The 17843-nt window shown below is 38.1% G+C and overlaps 1 protein-coding gene across 1 annotated transcript in view; it reads left to right on the top strand.

Moving 5' to 3' along the window:
- ATRX (ATRX chromatin remodeler) overlaps positions 1-17843 on the top strand; it is a 229616-nt gene that overhangs the window by 69300 nt on the left and 142473 nt on the right. Inside the window, exons 11-13 of the mRNA XM_058441328.1 lie at positions 12476-12549; positions 15812-15953; positions 17169-17278. Of these exons, the coding sequence (XP_058297311.1) occupies positions 12476-12549; positions 15812-15953; positions 17169-17278 (326 nt within the window). The remainder of the gene's footprint in view (positions 1-12475; positions 12550-15811; positions 15954-17168; positions 17279-17843) is intronic.

The following is a 17843-nucleotide window of genomic DNA, read 5'->3' as shown; positions in this document are numbered from 1 at the left end:
GACCTCAAGTGATCCACCCACCTCAGCCTCCCAAAGTGCTGGGATTACACGTGTGAGCCACCTTGCCCAGCCTCAACCACAGGATTTCTAGTTGCAATTGATTTTTCCTACTGTCACTATTTCATGCAACCTAAAATAGTCATTTAGCTTTATTAATTTAATTAAGTGCATGGAAAAAATTGAAATTCTTGAATGATCACCAAAATGGTTATGTTGTATTTTGGGTAGAGAAATGTCTCAAAATTACTTCTTAAATCCATAAAAGATTTCAGTTTTTAAAATGGACTTTATGTTACAAAAATTTTCAAATTCACAGGTGGAGAGAATAGTATAATAATTCTCCCTGGATCTATTAACTCAGTTTCAGCAGTTACTAACACAGGACGAGTCTTGTTTCATCTTCTTTTTTTTTTTGAGATGGAGTTTCACTCTTGTCACCCAGGCTGGAGTGCAATGGCGCAATGTCGGCTCACTGCAACCTCCACCTCCTGGGTTCAGGTGATTCTCCTATCTCAGGCTCCTGAGTATCCGAGATTACAGGTGCATGCTGCCACGCCTGGCCGTTTCATCTATTCTTTTTCCTTCAGATTATTTCAGAGCGAATCTCAGAAATCATATTCTGTTTATAAATAGTTGGGAATGTATTGTTAAAAGATAATAGTATTTTAAACATTACTGCAGTGTCATTATTACACTGAATTCTCTCATTGCCTCACATAGTAGTTTTAAAAAATAGTTGGTGTGGGCCTGGCGCGGTGGCTCACGCCTGTAATCCCAACACTTTGGAAGGCTGAGGTGGGTGGATCACCTGAGGTCAGGTGTTGGAGACCAGCCTGGCCAACATGGTGAAACCCCGTCTCTACTAAAAATACAAAAAAAGTTAGCCAGGTGTGGTGGTGTGTGCCTGTGACCTCAGCTACTTGGGAGGCTGAGACAGGAGAATTGCTTGAACCCGGGAGGCAGAGCTTGCAGTGAGCCAAGGTCGCACCATTGCACTTTAGTCTGGGTGACAAGAGCGAAACTCTGTCTCAAAAAAAAAAAAAAATAGTTGGTTTGAATCAGGGTCTTAACAAGGGCCATCTGCATATTCTGTTGTATTTGGATGTTACATCTCTTACCTAATTTTAACCTAGTTTCCCTTTGGTTCTTTCTTTTTCTTTACCCATTCTTAAGTTCATTTGCTTAAGAAACCAAATTATTTTTGTAAAATTTTCTATGTTCTGAGTTTTGTTATTTGCATCCCTGTGGTACAGTTTCACTGGCTTCTATATTTCCTATAAATTGGTAATAGGATCTAGAGTCCCGATCAGATTTAGATTCAGTTCTTTTTTTGGTAGAAATACTCATGGGCAGTAATATGTACTTCCTTTTGCATCTCATTAAGAGTTACTTTAAAAGTGCTTGTCCCTTTTTTGTGGTACAGCTCCTCTAACTTTGTTCCACTTTTTCAGAATGTTTTTGGGTATTCTCAGTTCTTTGCATTTCCACATAGTATTATGTTGTTGGTTTTTACAAAAATCCCTGTGGAATTTCTATTGGAATTTTGTTGAATCTTTCTTGTAATGTGGCCAGAATTGACATCTTAACAGTGTTTTGTCTCCTATTACATGAATATAGTTTACTTCTCTATTTATTTACCTTCTCTTTAATTTCTCTTAGGAATGTTTTGCAGTTTTCTCTGTACAGGTCTAGTACATATTTTAAAAAATTTATCCCCAAGTAGTTCATGGTTTTTGATGTTATATTGTATTAGTCCATTTTCATGCTGCTAATAAAGACATACCCAAGACTGGGCAATTTATAAAAGAAAGAGTTTTATTGGACTTATAGTTCCATGTGGCTTGGGGAGGCCTCACAATCGTGGTGGAAGGTAAAAGGCACATTTCACATTGTGGCAGACAAGAGAAGAACTTGTGCAGGGAAACTCCTCTTTTTAAAACTATAGATCTTGTGAGACTTATTCACTATCACAAGAACAGCACAGGAAAGACCTGCCCCCGTGATTCAATTACCTCCCACTGGGTCTGTCCCACAACATGTGGGAATTCAAGATGAGATTTGGGTGGGGACACAGCCAAGCCATATCATATAGTAAATGTAGTTTCAAGTAATGTTGGCATAATGACCTTGTGTCCTAAGCTCTAAATTTACTTGTTATAGTAGCTTTTTTGATAAATTCTTTATGACTTTCATGTATACGTTTGTGTTGTCTGTAAAGAAAAACTATTTTGCTAATTCCATTCCAATCTATCATTTATTTCTCTTTTTAAATTATAAATGGTGAATTTCTTCAAATGCTTTTCATTGCATCTGTTGGAATGACCTAGAAAATGTCTTGTGTTCCTTGAATAAACCTTGCTTAGTCATGTTATATTACTCCTTTTATATATTGTATTGCATTTGCTGATCAATCCTTCCTTCCTTCCTTCTTTCTCTTTCTTTCCTTCTTTCTTTCTTTCCTTCCTTCCTTCTTTCCTTCTTTCCTTCCTTTCTTTTCTCTTTCTTCCTTTCAAGATAGGGTCTCGCTCTGTCTCTCAGGCTACAGTGCTGTAGTGTGATCATAGCTCACTGCAGCCTCAAACTCCTGGGCTCAAGCGATCCTCTTGCCTCAGCTTTCCAAGTAGCTGGGACAACAGGCATGTACCACCATACCTGGTTAATTTTTTATTTTAGAGATCGGGTCTCATTATGCTACCCAGGCTGGTCTTGACCTCCTGGCCTCAAGTGATCCTCTCCCATCAGCCTCCCAAAGTGCTGTGACTATAGTAGGGAGCCTCCACACCTGGCATATTCCATTTCTTTAATACATGTGAACTATTTAGATCTTTTCTTTTTCTTTAGGTCTGTTTTGGTAAATTTCAAACTTAAGGAATTTTTCCATTTCATTTAAGTAGTCAAATTATTTATGTAAATTTGTTTATAGTCTTTCATTATACTTTGTAGGTTCTGTCATTTATTGTTTCTGTTAGGAATTTGTGTTTTATCATTTTTTCCTTGATTAATCTGTGCAAAAAGTTCACAATTTTACTATCTCAAAAAAAACACGCAGCTTTGGATTTCATTAATTTTTTTCTATTTTTGACCCTTTTCTATTTCATTGATTTTCATTCTTATTTTTACTGTGTTTATCCTTCTTTGGACTTACTTTCTCTTGTTTTTCTAGCGACTTAAGGTGGATTTTGGATCTTCTTTAACATATGCATTTTTAAAGGTATAAAATTTGCCACTGTGCATACTGTTTAAACACTGCATCTTACAGATTTTGGTATTTTGTGTTCATTTTTACTCTGCTCTGAATCTTTTCTAATTTCTATGAGCCAGAATATGATCTGGCTTGGTGGATGTTCAATGTTTATATTCTGCTGTTGTTGGGTGACATATTCTATAAATTTTGATCAGATTATGTTGATGGTTGATTACATTCACATCTTCTATAGTTTTAATGGTATTCTCTCCAATTAGAGGAGTGTTGATGTCTCCAACTATAATTGTTAATTCATCTCTTTCTCTTTGTAGGTCTCTCAGATTTTGCTTCATGTTTGCTGGAAGTTGTTTTGTTAGGTACATATACATTTAGGATTACATCTTTCTGGTTAATTCCCCCTTTAACACTATGTAATGTGACTCTGTATTATCTGGTAATTTTCTTTCACCTGAAGTCTGCTGTATTTGATAATAATGTAATGACATCATCATCTTTCTTTTCCAACATCTTAGGAAAAGTTTCATTTATACAGCCAGGTTGAAAGTATTTCATTGATTTCCTGTAAACTTCCTAGATTTTTTTCATTTTCATATTTTTCATTTTCATATTTCCTTTATTACATTCCTATTTATGTACTAATCTTTATCCATCAGTACATCTTTTTATGCATTTCATAGTAAATTGCATACATCATTTCATTTATCTCAAATGCTTTAGCAGGTGTATCATTAGCTAAAGTTCAATATTTATGTGTTTTCCTTTTTATGTAAAAGGAAATTTACTTAAAATGAAAGGCACAAATCTTGTGTACATTTGTTTTTGAATAATACATGGTGTATATTTTCTCATTATTTTTTCTAGTAATTTTGTTCTGCCACAATTTTATCATGAAATTTGTAAATATATGGAGAGAATTGTAAACATGAACACGAATGTACCTACCATGTAGTTTCTTCATTTCTTAACATGTTGCTGTATTTGCTTTATTACATATCGTTTTATCTATGCATCCATCAACCATTTTAATCGTCCCTGCTCTAATCTGTATTGTTTCCTTTTATTCTCTAACTATGGTTTAGTTTGTGCTTCCTTTTCTGGTTCCTTAAGGTGTAAAGTTAGGTTCTTGATTGTGATCTTTCTTCTTTTCTACTGTATGCCTTTATCACTGTAAATCCTCTTCTTAGTACTGTTTTCTCTACATCCCATATGTTTTGTATTTTGTGTTTTAACTTTCATTTGTCTCAAGGTATTTTCCAATTTTCCTTGTGATCTCTTTCTTGATCCTTTAGTTACTTATCTTATTTAATTTCCACATATTTGTGTTCTTTCCAGTTGTCTTCTGTTATCGATTTTTTCTTGCATTCCCTTGTGATTGGAAAAGATACTTCAGTCTTTTTATATTTATTAAGGCTTTTTTGTGCCTGATCATATGGTCTGTCCTTGAGAATGTGCACTTGAGAGAAAATATATAGTCTACCATTGTTGAGTGGAGTGTTCTTTATATGTCTGTTAGGTCTTTTTTTTTTTTTTTATTTTTTTTTTATTTTTTTTTTAAAGACACAGTGTCTTGCTCTGTTGCTCAGGCTGGAGTGCAGTGACGTGATCATAGCTCACTGTAGCCTCGAACTCCTGGGCTCAAGTGATCCTCCTGCCTCTGCCCCTTGAGTAGCTGGGACCATAGGTGCATGGCACCACCCCAGCTAATTTTTTAAAACTGTTTTATAGAGGCAGGGTCTCACAGTGTTGCCCAGGTTGGTCTCGAACTCCCGGCCTCAAGTGATCCTCCTGCCTTGGCTTCCCAAAGTGGTGGAATTAAGGCGTGAAACACTGTGGCCAGCTCCAGTTGGTTTATAGTGTTATTCGAGTCCTATATTTCCTTAATGATCTTTGTCTACTTGTTTTACACATTTATTGATATTGGGCAATTTATGTCTCCAACTGTTTCTCCCTTTTTTTGTTTTAGTTTTCCCACACTACACTGATGTATATTTCTCCTTTTAGTTCTTTTAGTGCTTTCTTCATATGTCTTGGTGCTCTGTTGTTTGTTGTATATATGTTTATAATTACATTTTTTGAGAACCTGGCTGTATTATCAATACATAATATCCTATTTGTCTGTTCTAACAGTTTTTGACTTAAAGTCTGTTTTGTCTGATGTCTATATAGTCATCTGAGCTCTCTTTTGGTTGTTATTTGCATGGAGTGTCTTTTACCATTCTTTCACTTTCAGTCTATTTGTGTCTTTAGATCTAAAGTGAACCTTTTTTAGATAACCAGTATTTGGATCATTTTTTAAAAATTATTATGTCCATCTATGTCTTTTTGATCCAGGAGTTTAATTCATTTACACTTGAGGTAAGTAGTGATAAATAAGGATTTATTTCTGCCATTTTGTGTTTTCTTACTACTATTTTGTTCATTATTTCCTCCATTACTGCTTTCTTTTGTGTTTGGTTAATTTTTTGCAGTGACATATTTTGATTCCCATCTCACTTTCATTTTTGTATATTCTATATTTTCTTTGTGGTTATCATGGAGATTACATATAACATCCTAAAGTTATGAGAGTCTTACTTGAATTGATATGAACTTAACTTCAGTTGCATACAAAAATTCTACTCTTCCACAGCTCCATTCCCCTGTATATTATGTGGTGACTGTTACAATTATTGATGTCACAAATTACATTTTTATACATGTCGTGAATGGTAACATATATTCATAATTGTATTTTATGCTTTTGTCTTTTAAATCCTAAAGAAAGTAAAAAGTGAGGTTATGAAACAAAATTTTGTGATACTAGGTTTTATATTTGCCCCTGTATGTATCTCTTCTAGGAGATCTTTATTTCTTTATATGGCTTTGAGTTACTTCTAGCATCCTTTCATTTCAACCCAAAGACTTCCCTGTAGGAAGCATTTTTTTATAGGGCAGGTCTAGTTTTAACAAATTCATTCAGCTTAGGAGTGTCTTAACTTGTTCCTCTATTTTGAAGGATAATTTTGCTGGGTATAGAATCCTCAGCTGATGCCTGGCACAGTAGCTCACCCCTGTAATCCCAGCACTTTGGGAGACCAAGGCAGGAGGATCACTTGAGGCCAGGAGTTTAAGACCAGACTGGGCAACATAGTGAGACCTTGTCTTTACAAAAAATTAAAAAATTATCTGGATGTGGTGGCACACACTTGTAGTCTAAGCTACTTGAGAGGTTGGAGGATTGCTTTAGCCAGGGGTTCGAGGATACAGTAAGCTATGATTATGCCATTGCACTATAGCCTGGATGACAGAGTGAGATGCTGTGTCTATTTTTTAAAAAAGGAAAAAGAATCCTCTGCTAACTTTTTTTTTTCATTCATCACTTTGAAATATATTGTCACACTGCCTTCTGGCCTCTTAAGTTTTTGATGAGAAATTAGGTGATGATCTTATTGAAGTTTTTTTGTATGTGTTGACTTGGCTTCTCGCTGCTTTCAGTATTCTCTTCGTCTTTGGCCTTCGACAGTTTGTGTGTAATGTGTTTTGATCTATATGTATTTTAGTTTATCCCAGTTTGAGTTCATTCCTGTATTTGTAGATTTAAGTCTCTCTCCTTCAATTTTGGAAGTTTTCCACAATTATTTCATCAAATGATTGTTGCTTCTTTCTTTTTCTTTTCTCTTTCTGTGACTCTCATAATACATAAGATGTTCTTCATGATGGTTTCCCTCCTATCCGTTTTTCTTTCTTCACTTTAGTTTTTTTTTCCCCTTTTTGATCGTCAGACTTGATGATTTCAGTTAATATCTTCATATTCACTGATTCTTCTGCCTGCTCAAATCTGCTATTAATACTCTTTCAATTGGGCTATATTTTCCTATTTAGTTGTATCTTTGTGATTTTTTTTTAATACTTTAAGTTCTAGGGTACATGTGCACAATGTGCAGGTTTGTTACATAGGTATACATGTGCCATGTTGGTTTGCTGCACCCATCAACTTGTGTGATTTTTAAAAATTGCATATTGGGTATTTGACTGTTGTAACTTGGTAACTCTGCATATGAGGTTCTCTCCCTTTTCAAGGGTTTGCTGGGGTTTTAAATATATATAAATTGTAGTAGACCTATTGTTTTAAGACTCCCCCACATTATTTTTTCAAAGAGTGTTCTTGTTGTGTGTCATCAGTAAAGTCTCTGTCCCTTTCATTCATGTTAAACTAATGTTTTGAAAGATTTTTTTGAATGTCTGCTGGGTGTGGTGGCTTGCGCCCATAATCCCAGCACTTTGGGAGGCCAAGGCAGGTGGATCACCTGGGTTCAGGAGTTCGAGACCAGCCTAGCCAACATGGTGAAATCCTGTTTCTACTAAAAATACAAAAAAATTAGCCAGGCATGGTGGCACGTGCCTGTTAATCCCAGCTACTCGAGAGGCTGAGGCACGAGAATTGCTTGAACCCGGGAGGCGGAGGTTGCAGTGAGCCAAGATTGCGCCATTGCACTCCAACCTGGGCGACAGAGCAAGACTCCATCTCAAAAAACAAACAAAAAAAGAAGGCTTTTTTTTTTTTTTTTTTAAATGCCTGCTCTCTCTGTTTGTAGATTGATTGTGCTGGTGCGCTCCTTTAATCCATAACTAGGCTTCCACTAAACCTAAAGATAAGCCTGAGGGGAAAACTTAAGATTTTAATAAAGATCTTTTCTGAGCATGTATTTTGCCTGGACACACATACGGCTTTCTGAATTATCCTATATACCTGGTTGCTTTTGAGTGTCCCAAATTTAAAAGTAGCTGCATGTGGTGGCTCATACCTGTAGTCCCAGCAACTCTGGAGGCTGAGGTAGGAGGATGGCTTGAGCCTGGTTGTGTGAGACCAGCCTGGGCAACATTGTGAGACCCTATTTCTACAAAAATAAAGTAAAGACTAGTTGGGTGTGGTGGTGCACACCTATAGTCCCAGCTACTTGGGCGGTTGAGGTGGCTAGATCGGTTGAGGTGGCTGGATCAATTCAGCCCAGGAGTTCAGTGCTGCAGTGAGCTATAATTACACCACAGCACTCCAGCCTTGGTGACAAAGCAAGACCCTGTATCTTGAAAAAAAAAATTCCAAAAGTGTCCTATCTCTAGCTATTTGGGCCTTAGGTGGTGTTTTGGGTGTGTTCCCCTGTAATGCCTTGCCCCAGGCCTCTGTGGGTCTGTAGTCACGTTGCAATTGTTGTGTGTGTGTGTGTGTGTGTGTGTGTGTGTGTGTGTGTGTGTGTGTGTTTTAAAGCTGTTCTTGCTGTCTTTCTCACCAGAGCTCTGAGTTAGGTGAAGAAATGATGAGAGCCTTATGTCAGTCCTTCAAGTATCCTTCAGACAGGTTAGATAACATTTACACAATAATTTGTAACTAACATCTGCTTTCCTCCCTCTGGTTTGTGGGAGGATACTGGGAAACAGGGTGCTGCTGCTTTGAGACTAAAACTTTCACCTTCTGGTAGGTGGTGGGGCAAGGACAAGTAAAAATGCTGTAAAACATTCCTATTGTATTGAAGGTGACTTTTTTTCTTTTTCGTTATTTTAGAGACAGGGTCTTGCTATGTTGCCCAGGCTAGCCTCAAATTCTTGGGCTCAAGCAATCCTCCTGTCTAGGCCTAGTTGTTTGTACTACAGGCGGTCACCACCATGCCTGGCTAAGATGTTGTTTTCTTGATTGGGTATTTGCTTGGTTGCTGTAAACCTTTGACTGTGTTCCAGAACTCTGACAAAGTTGGTTCAGAAAGTTTCTACTTGTTTACAAAATAGTTCTGTGTGGGAACTGGAGCTTGGAGCTTCCTAATCTATTTTGTTGATATCTACATTTTCCCTTCTTTTTTTTTTTTTTTGTGTGTGGAGACAGTCTTACTCTGTCACCCAGCTTGGAATGATGCAGTAGCATGATCACTGTAGCCTAGAATTCCTGGGCTCAAGCAATTCTCCCACTTCAGCCTTCTGAGTAGCTAGAAGTACAGGAGCAAGCTAATCTCTTCATTTTTGAAAGTTGTTTTCCCTGGGTATAGAATTCTAAATTGATACTTTAAAAAAATCTCTTTAAAGATGTTACTTCTTTGTGACATTTTGTTTATCTTTCTCCTTTTTCCTTCATCTTTGCTCCTCTGCATGCACCTTTTATTTCTTGAAAAGATAGTCTTAAAAGATTTTTCAGTGATTTTAAGATTTTCTGTTAATGCCTGGCTTTCAGAAATTGAAGATTTTTATTTTCTTTGTTTATCCTGCTCTGGGTTCCTTGAACTTGTTGGATCTGTGAGTTTATAGTTTCATCAAATTTTTGTTGGTTTGTTTTAGAGAGAGGGTCTTACTCTGTTGCCCACGCTAGAGTGCAGTGGTACGATAATTGGTCACTGTAACCTCAAACTCCTGGGCTCAAGATATACTCTTGCCTCAGCTTTCGGAGTGGCTAGGACTAGAGGCATGCCCTATTGCTAATTTTTAAATTTTTCGTAGGAACAAGGTCTTGCTATGTTGCCCAGGCTGGCCTCAAACTTGTGACCTCAAGTGATCCTCACACCTTGGCCTCCCAAAGATCTTGGATTGCAGGTGTGAGCTACCATATCCAGCTTCCATCAATTTTTTGGAAAGTTCACATCATTATTTTTTCAAATAATTTTTTTCTGTTCTATTTTTCTTTGGGACTTATATATTATGCTCCTTAATATTGTTCCATAGGTTTCTTATTTTCCCCCCTCTATTTCATTTTGGATAGTTTTTCTTGCTTTGTCTTCAATTTTGTTGATCTTTTCTTCTGCACTGTTATGATATTAATCCACTTAGTGAATTACAGTGTACTATAATTTTCATCACTAGGAATTCTATTTAGTTTTTTAAAATATCTTCTATTTTTGTTTTCATTGTGTTCATGTTTTCAGTGTTTGGGCATTTTGTTTTTCTTTTTCTGAGACGGAGGCTTGCTCTATCACCCAGGCTGGAGGGCAGTGGTGCGATCTCTGTTCACTGGAACCTCCGCCTCTGGGGTTCAAGCGATTCTCCTGCCTCAGCCTCCCGAATAGCTGGGACTACAGGTGTGTGCCACCATGCCCAGCTAATTTTTTATATATTTTTAGTAGAGACGGGGTTTTGCCATGTTGCCCAGGCTGGTCTCAAACTCCTGAACTCAGGCGATTCACCTACCTCTGCCTCCCAAAGTGCTGGGATTACAGGTGTGAGCCACCACACCCGGCCTATTTGGGCATTTTTAATCAGCTGTCTCACTTTACTTGTCTGCCTATTTCATTATTTCTGTTACTTCTTGGCCCATTTTTGTTGACTCTTTTTTCCCCTGGTTATTCTTCATATTTTTTTTCTTCTTGACAAACCTAGTAATGTTTTATTAAAAAGTTCAGTTTAATTTCGAAGCTTTTAAAAAAGCCTGGTTAATGCGTTTCTTCAGTACTCTTTAATTTATGAATTGCTTTGACCCACTGCTAAGATTTGGTCTCTTTGTGGTCTCTACTGAATGCCCTGGGTTATAAACGAAGAGGCTACTGTGCCTCCTCTGAAATCGAATGCCTCCCAGCACCATGTGATCACTGGGAGCTGTTTAGTTCACAGCTTCTTGGTCATGCTCTGCCTGGCCTCACAAAGTTTCACTCCTCATGTGTGCATTTTAATGTTCAGCTATGACTTACAGTGAATCCTGTCTCGATTTTGAGTTCTTTTTGTGTAGCTCTTTTTTCTTTGTAGTTCTGCCTCACAGCTTCAGTCATCTCAGCCTGACCTTTGTTTCTTCAACTTGATATATCTCCAGTGCTCTCCTTGGGAATCCCTTTTCCCTGATCCTTCAGGCACCAATTCAAGGGGAATATAGGGGTCTTCTTGTTGGTTTTCCTACTCTGAGGGATCAGGGTCTTGTGGTGTCTTTATGCAATGTCTGAAAAAAATTTTTTTCATACATTTTGCCTACTTTTCTACTTGATTACAGCAGGAAGGTAAACCTAGTTCTAATAAACCATCATGACTGGAAGCAGAAGTTTGGCTCAACCTTTTAATATTTTGGTCAGATGATTTTTTTTCCTTTATTTTCCCTTCAGTTCAGATACAGGAGATATTTCATGTCTGTATTTATTTTTACTACACCGTAAGTGATTATTTGTCCTAAGTTTTTCTCCTGTTTCATTGCTGTGTATTTATCATTTTTAAAATTTCAGCTTTTAGTTTAGATACGGGGTAGGGGGGTTACATGTACAGGTTTCTTACTGGATATATTGTGTGATGCTCAGGTTTGGGATGTGGATCCCATCACCTTGGTAGTGAACATAGTACCCAATAGTTGTTCAACCTATGCCCTCTTCCTTCCCTCCCCCTCCGGTAGTCCATAGTGTCTATTGTTCCCATGTTGATGTCCATGTGTGCTCAGTGTTTAGTTCCCACTTGTGAGAACATGTGGTATTTGGTTTTCTGTTCCTATGTGAATTTACTTAGATTTATAGCCTCCAGCTGCCTCCAAGTTGCTGTAGAGGACATGATTTTCTTCTTCTTTATGGCTGCATAGTATTCTGTGGTGTATATGTACCAGATTTTGTTTATCTAATCCACCATTCGTGGTCACCTAGGCTGATTACATGTCTTTGCTATTGTGAATAGCATGGCAATGAACATATGATTACTTGTGTCTTTTTGGAAGAATTATTTATTTTCCTTTGGGTATATACCCAGTATTATTAGTTAAATAAAGTTTCCTTATATTATAGCTTGAGTGCATAAACACATCTATGTAATCACTAATAGGTAGATGATTTCTTTATAACTTGTCTCCTCCTGCATTTAGGATGAAGATACACTAATCCTCAATCCTGAAGACAACACTTAATAACAAAAGTATCATCAAGTCACTGATGAACATATGGTTCAGAAATCTTAATTAAAGCCTTGTATATTAGTTTTTTTATTGTGGCAGTAAAATGTACCAGACACTTGAACTCTTAAGACAAATTTATTTGTCTCACGGGTCAGGAAGTTGGGAATAGCTTAGTGAGCGTGGCTCTACTGGGTTTTCTGCTTAGTGTCCCACCAAGCTGAAATTAAGATGTTAACTAGAGTTTTGCTTTCATCTAAGAGTTTGTATCCTTTTCCAACTCACTTGTTGGTAGAATTCAATTCCTTTCAGTTATTACACTTAGGCCCTTAGCTACTAGAGTTCTCTCTCCACAACATGGCAGATTGCTTCATCTTTGAGATCAATAGAAAAGCATTGCAATCTTTTAAAGGGCTCTAATTAGGTCAGGCTCACCTAGAATATCTCCCTTTTGATTAAATCAGAGTCAGCTTATTGGTGGGCCAATTATGCGAATGATAGCCCAATCATATTTACAGGTCTCAACCATACTCAGAAGGTGAGGGGATTATGCAGGGTGTTTGTATCAGATGACGGTAATTCTGGGGCCACTTTAGGATTCTGTGTACCACACCTTGTAAACAGGACAAGACATTTAGGGAATTTTCCATTTTTATATAATGGCTTTACCCCAGTGATATGAAGCTACTACATATCCAGGCTAGGACACAGTAATAATTTAGTGAATACTTAGCCTATGCCAGATACTTTGCATACATTGTCTTATTCAGTCTCCAGAACAACCTTGTGGAAACTATTGATAATCATTTCCAGTTTGCAGATTCAGACACAGAAGCTAAGAGGGTTTAGGTAGCTTGATGAAATGGAATTTGGGTCTGAATGGCCTATGCTATTTTTACTTCACCACACTGTTTCTCAGTGTTAATCTTGGTTTGTATATCACAATTTTATGTAAGTACAATATCTGTTCTGATAATTTACTGCAAATCTGTGACTTATTTGTAGTTTTTTGGATGTGACAATGATCTTATGGTTTTACAAAGAGGAAGTGTCCTTTTAAAGAGACATTTACAAACATTTTATAGATGATATTGCATACTTTCTTGTGTTCGCTTCAAAATGATTTGTGGGATCTGGGGAGTTGGACAATGGGTAAGATGCTGTCAGTGAAACAAAACTGGCCTTAAGTTGATAATTTTTTTTTTTCTCTTGAGACGGAGTCTCACTCTGTCGCCCAGGCTAGAGTGCAGTGGCACAATCACGGCTCTCTGCAACCTCCACCTCCCAGGTTCAAGCGATTCTCCTGCCTCAGCCTCCTGAGTAGCTGGGACTATAGGCACGCACCACCACGCTTGGCTAATTTTTTTGTTGTTGTTGTATTTTTAGTAGAGACGGGGTTTCACCATATTGGCCAGGTTGGTCTCAAACTCCTGACTTCATGATCCGCCCACCTCGGCCTCCCAAAGTGCTGGGATTACAGGCATGAGCCACCGTGCCCAGGCTTAAGTTGATAATTTTTGAAGCTGAGTGATGGGTAATAGGATTTATTATTCTCTTCCATCTACTTTTGTGTATGTTTGAAAATTTCTATATTGAACATTAACAAATTCATTTGTTAACTAGTTTTAATTGTAAATAAGAAAAAAGTGCCTAAAATTTTATTTCTTCACCATCGTAATGTTTTTGTCTTTTAAGTTTTTTTTGCTTGTTTGTGGTTTTTTTTTTTAGATGGAGCTTTGCTCTTTCACCCAGGCTGGAGTGAAGCGGCGCGATCTCAGCTCATTGCAACCTCTGCCGCCAGGTTCAATCCATTCTCCTACCTTGGCCTCCAGAGTAGCTGGGGTTACAGGCGCCCGCCACCAGCCTGGCTAATTTTTGTATATTTTATAGAGACAGGGTGTCACCATGTTGGCCAGGCTGGTCTTGAACTCTTGACCTCGGGCGATCCATCCCCCTCAGCCTACCAAAGTGTTAGGATTATAGGAGTGAGCCACCGTGCCCAACTGCATAATGTTTTTATGATTTTAAAATCACAAGTTTCTGGTTTTTTTTCATAGAACCATAAAACTATTACAAGCATTTATTTTACTAAACTAGTATTTTGTAACGTTTAAGAGCATGGACTCGGGGGATCAACCCTCTGGGTAAATCTCAGTGTCATGATACTCAATAGTTGTATGACCTTGTGCAGGTTACTTAACTTCTCTGTCCCTCAGTTTTTTCATCTGTCAAATGGTAATGCTTGTACCTATCTTACGTAGTTACTGAATATACTATGTAATGGATAGAGATTAGGATAAGACAGCAAAAAATATATGCACACACACACGTTACCTGTGTGCATATATCTACTTAAGTATTATTTTAAATAAGGAGCTTGTGATAATTGTTTCCGTTTTGTAATTAGAAGGTATTATATGTTCCTATCATGATTTTTGAGCCTGTGGTTCTGAAACCAGTGTTTCTAAATATTTTTTTCTTTTCACATCATGTATTTACAGTGTTTTTCAGTGGTAGTCATGTTGACAGCCTGAGTCGCACGGTTCTTGTTTGGGACTGTCTTCTTCCTCCTCCTTCCTTCTTCCTCCTCCTCCCTTCTTCTTTCTTCTTCTTCCTCTTCCCTCCTCCCTCCTCCTTCCACCTTCCTCCTCCTCCTTCCTCCTCCTTCTTCCTTCCTCCTCCTTCCTTCTTCTTCCTTCCTCCTCCTTCTTCCTTCCTCCTCCTTCCTTCTTCTTCCTTCTTCTTTCTTCTTCCTCCTCCTTCCTCCTCCCTCCTCCTTCCTCCTCCTCCTTCCTTCTCCTCCTTCCTTCCTCCTCCTTCCTCCTTTTTCCTCCTTCCTTCTTCCTTCTTCTTCCTCCTTCCTTCTTCTTCTTCTTATTCCTCTTCCTCCTCCTCCTCCTTCCTCCTCCTTCCTCCTTCCTCCTCCTTCCTCCTTCCTCCTCCTTCCTCCTTCCTCCTCCTTCCTCCTTCCTCCTTCCTCCTTCCTCCTCCTTCCTCCTCCTTCCTCCCTCCTCCTCCCTCCTCCTCCCTCCTCCTTCCTCCTCCCTCTTCCTTCCTCCTCCCCCTCCTTCTTCCTTCTTTCCTTTTTTTTTTTGGCATAGCAACCAACAACAGGGAACACTGCTTTTTTCACAACTCTGCGTAATAAATGTTGTTGAAATATCCAGGGTGAGATCTGTTAAGCTAAATTACTGAGATTATCAGAGTGATTTAAAATTTTTTGGAGAGTTTTGATTTTAGAAGACATAAAACCCTGGGCTCTGCCCTGGCTTTATTGAAGCAAAATAGTGGTGTATTAGTCCTGAGATTGGGTAATTTATATAGAAAAGAGTTTTCATTGACTCACGGTTTTGCAGGCTGTACAGGAAATATAGTGGCTTCTGCTTCTGGGGAGGCCTCAGGAAGCTTCCAATCATGGCAGAAAGCAAAGGGGGAGTGAGGCACCTCACATGGTGGGAGCAGGAGCAAGAGACTGAGGGAGAGGTGCTGCACATTTTTAAACAACTAGATCTTGTGAGAACTCGCTCACTGTCACGAGAATAGCACCAAAGGGGATGGTGTTAAACCATTCATGAGAAATCCACCTTCATGATCCAACCACCTCCCACCAGGCCCCACTTCCAACATTGGGGATTACAATTAACATGAGATTTGGTGGGGGCACAGATCCAAATCATACCATTTGGATTTGTGGTGTGGGAGTAAATGTGTCTATATTTTGGAAAATCTGCCTTGGTAAGACTGACCATTGCTTGAATGATTTCTTTGAGCTTAACTATCAACAACTCCTTTTCTTGTAGGTGATAGAAATTGAAGATGCTTCACCCACCAAGTGTCCAATAACAACCAAGTTGGTTTTAGATGAAGATGAAGAAACCAAAGAACCGTTAGTGCAGGTTCATAGAAATATGGTTATCAAATTGAAACCCCATCAAGTAGATGGTAAGAAGCTATTAGATGGTTCAATAATTTTTAGTTAAATTTTTACCAATATTTGGGTGTGAGGCAGCTGCCTCACATCCTGCTAAGTCCTGGAGGTAAATTGGTGAGTGGGGCGGGGAATCCACAATCCCCTTGCCTTTATGGAGCTCATAAACAAACGAGGAAGAACAAAATTGGGTGATTGCAAACACAATGAGTGTTATAAAAAGGGAAAGAAGTGCTACTAACAAATGGGTAGATATAGCAAGTGGGTTTCACCTAGTTAGCAAAGATTGGCCTAAGGGCAGCTAGGGGTTGGGAAGAGCTATAGCTAGCTGAAAGCCTTTTTCAGAAAATGCGATTTCAGCATTTTTAGGTATGTTTTCTTTATTAGAGTTGAATCAGTAAGTCAGTTTTGAGTGTTTATGTGAATAATCATAAGGGAGGTTCTGTAGTTCCTACCTTTTGAGTTGCTAGTCCCCTTTCTTGCTCAGTGTTTACCATCGAATAAAGGAAAAGATGATGAAATTATCTGCTGGGTTTTTTTTTTTTTCCTGATTGACTCAAGAAACTCAAAGGTATTTTTGATAGGAAGCCATTCTCTCTTTGGATAAAGTTGCTCTCTTTTTACAAAAATTATTATTATTATTTTTTGAGATGGAGTCTCGCTCTGTCACTCAGGCTGGAGTATGGTGGTGCTATAACAGCTCACTGCAATCTCTGTCTCCTGGCCTCAAGTGATTCTCCCAACTCAGCCTCCTGAGTATCTGGGACTACAGGTGCACACCACCACCACGCCCGGCTAATTTTTTGTATTTTAGTAGAGACGGGGTTTCACCATGTTGGCCAGGCTGGTCTTGAACTCCTGACCTCAAGTGATCTACCCGCCTCGGCCTTCCAAAGTGCTTGGATTACAGGCGTGAGCCACTGTGCCCGGCCACGTTTCTCTTTTAGAGTATTCTTATGTTTCTTTGAACCATTGCAGGGAATAGAGAACGTCTGCTGTGGATAGCTTAGAGAAGATGAAGGAAAGTCCCCCTGTTCTATGTTTGTGTTAACTTGTTTCTGATTTACTTTGGTGGGAAAAAATCCCATTTACATGTAAGAAATTATTTACGTAAGTGTTTTTTTAATGCTGTTTTTTTAGAAGTTTTGGTTATGTTTTTGATGTGTTTATATAAAGGAAGTTTTTAACTTGGGCCTTTAAATTTAAGTTAATGAAGCTGTTGTTTTTAGGTGTTCAGTTTATGTGGGATTGCTGCTGTGAGTCTGTGAAAAAAACAAAGAAATCTCCAGGTTCAGGATGCATTCTTGCCCACTGTATGGGCCTTGGTAAGACTTTACAGGTAAGAGCTGAAGAATATGAAGGTATCCTGTTTTTGTGGATTCATTAATATATATTGGATTCTATTATGTTTCAGGCACAGTCATAGGGGCTGAAGATAAAGTAGTGAACAAGAATAACAAGATCTGTCTCCAAGGAGCTTATATTCTAGTGGAGGAGAGAGCTGCTAATCAAATAAGAAATATGTACTTTCAGAAAATGAATGTTAAGGGAGGATATTGAGTTAGGAAAGGCATCTTTTAGGAGGTAATGTTTGAGCAGAGGTCCTAATGAAGCGAGGCTGTGGGGTGTCAGGTATGGCCAACAACAACTGCAAAGATTCTAAGGTAGAAATTACCTTTTTTTTTTTTTTACAACTTTTAATGGTTTATGATGTTAAAGTAATGAGAAAGTAAAGTATCTTTTACTATTAAAATTGCTGCATTTCTAAATGACAGGAGTTGTAACAGAGATGTAAAACTGGTGAATGTATTTGTACTTTTAAACCATAAAGTAATTACAGATTTAATGGGTCAGAACACATTAAAGTGGAAAAATATTATGTAACACGATTATCTTCTAAATGA

This window comes from Hylobates moloch, unplaced genomic scaffold (genome assembly GCF_009828535.3).
Source record: "Hylobates moloch isolate HMO894 unplaced genomic scaffold, HMol_V3 SCAFFOLD_7, whole genome shotgun sequence".
Taxonomy (NCBI): domain Eukaryota; kingdom Metazoa; phylum Chordata; class Mammalia; order Primates; family Hylobatidae; genus Hylobates; species Hylobates moloch.
Note: the sequence above shows the minus strand (reverse complement) of the source record. Positions and strands in the feature narration are given on the sequence as shown.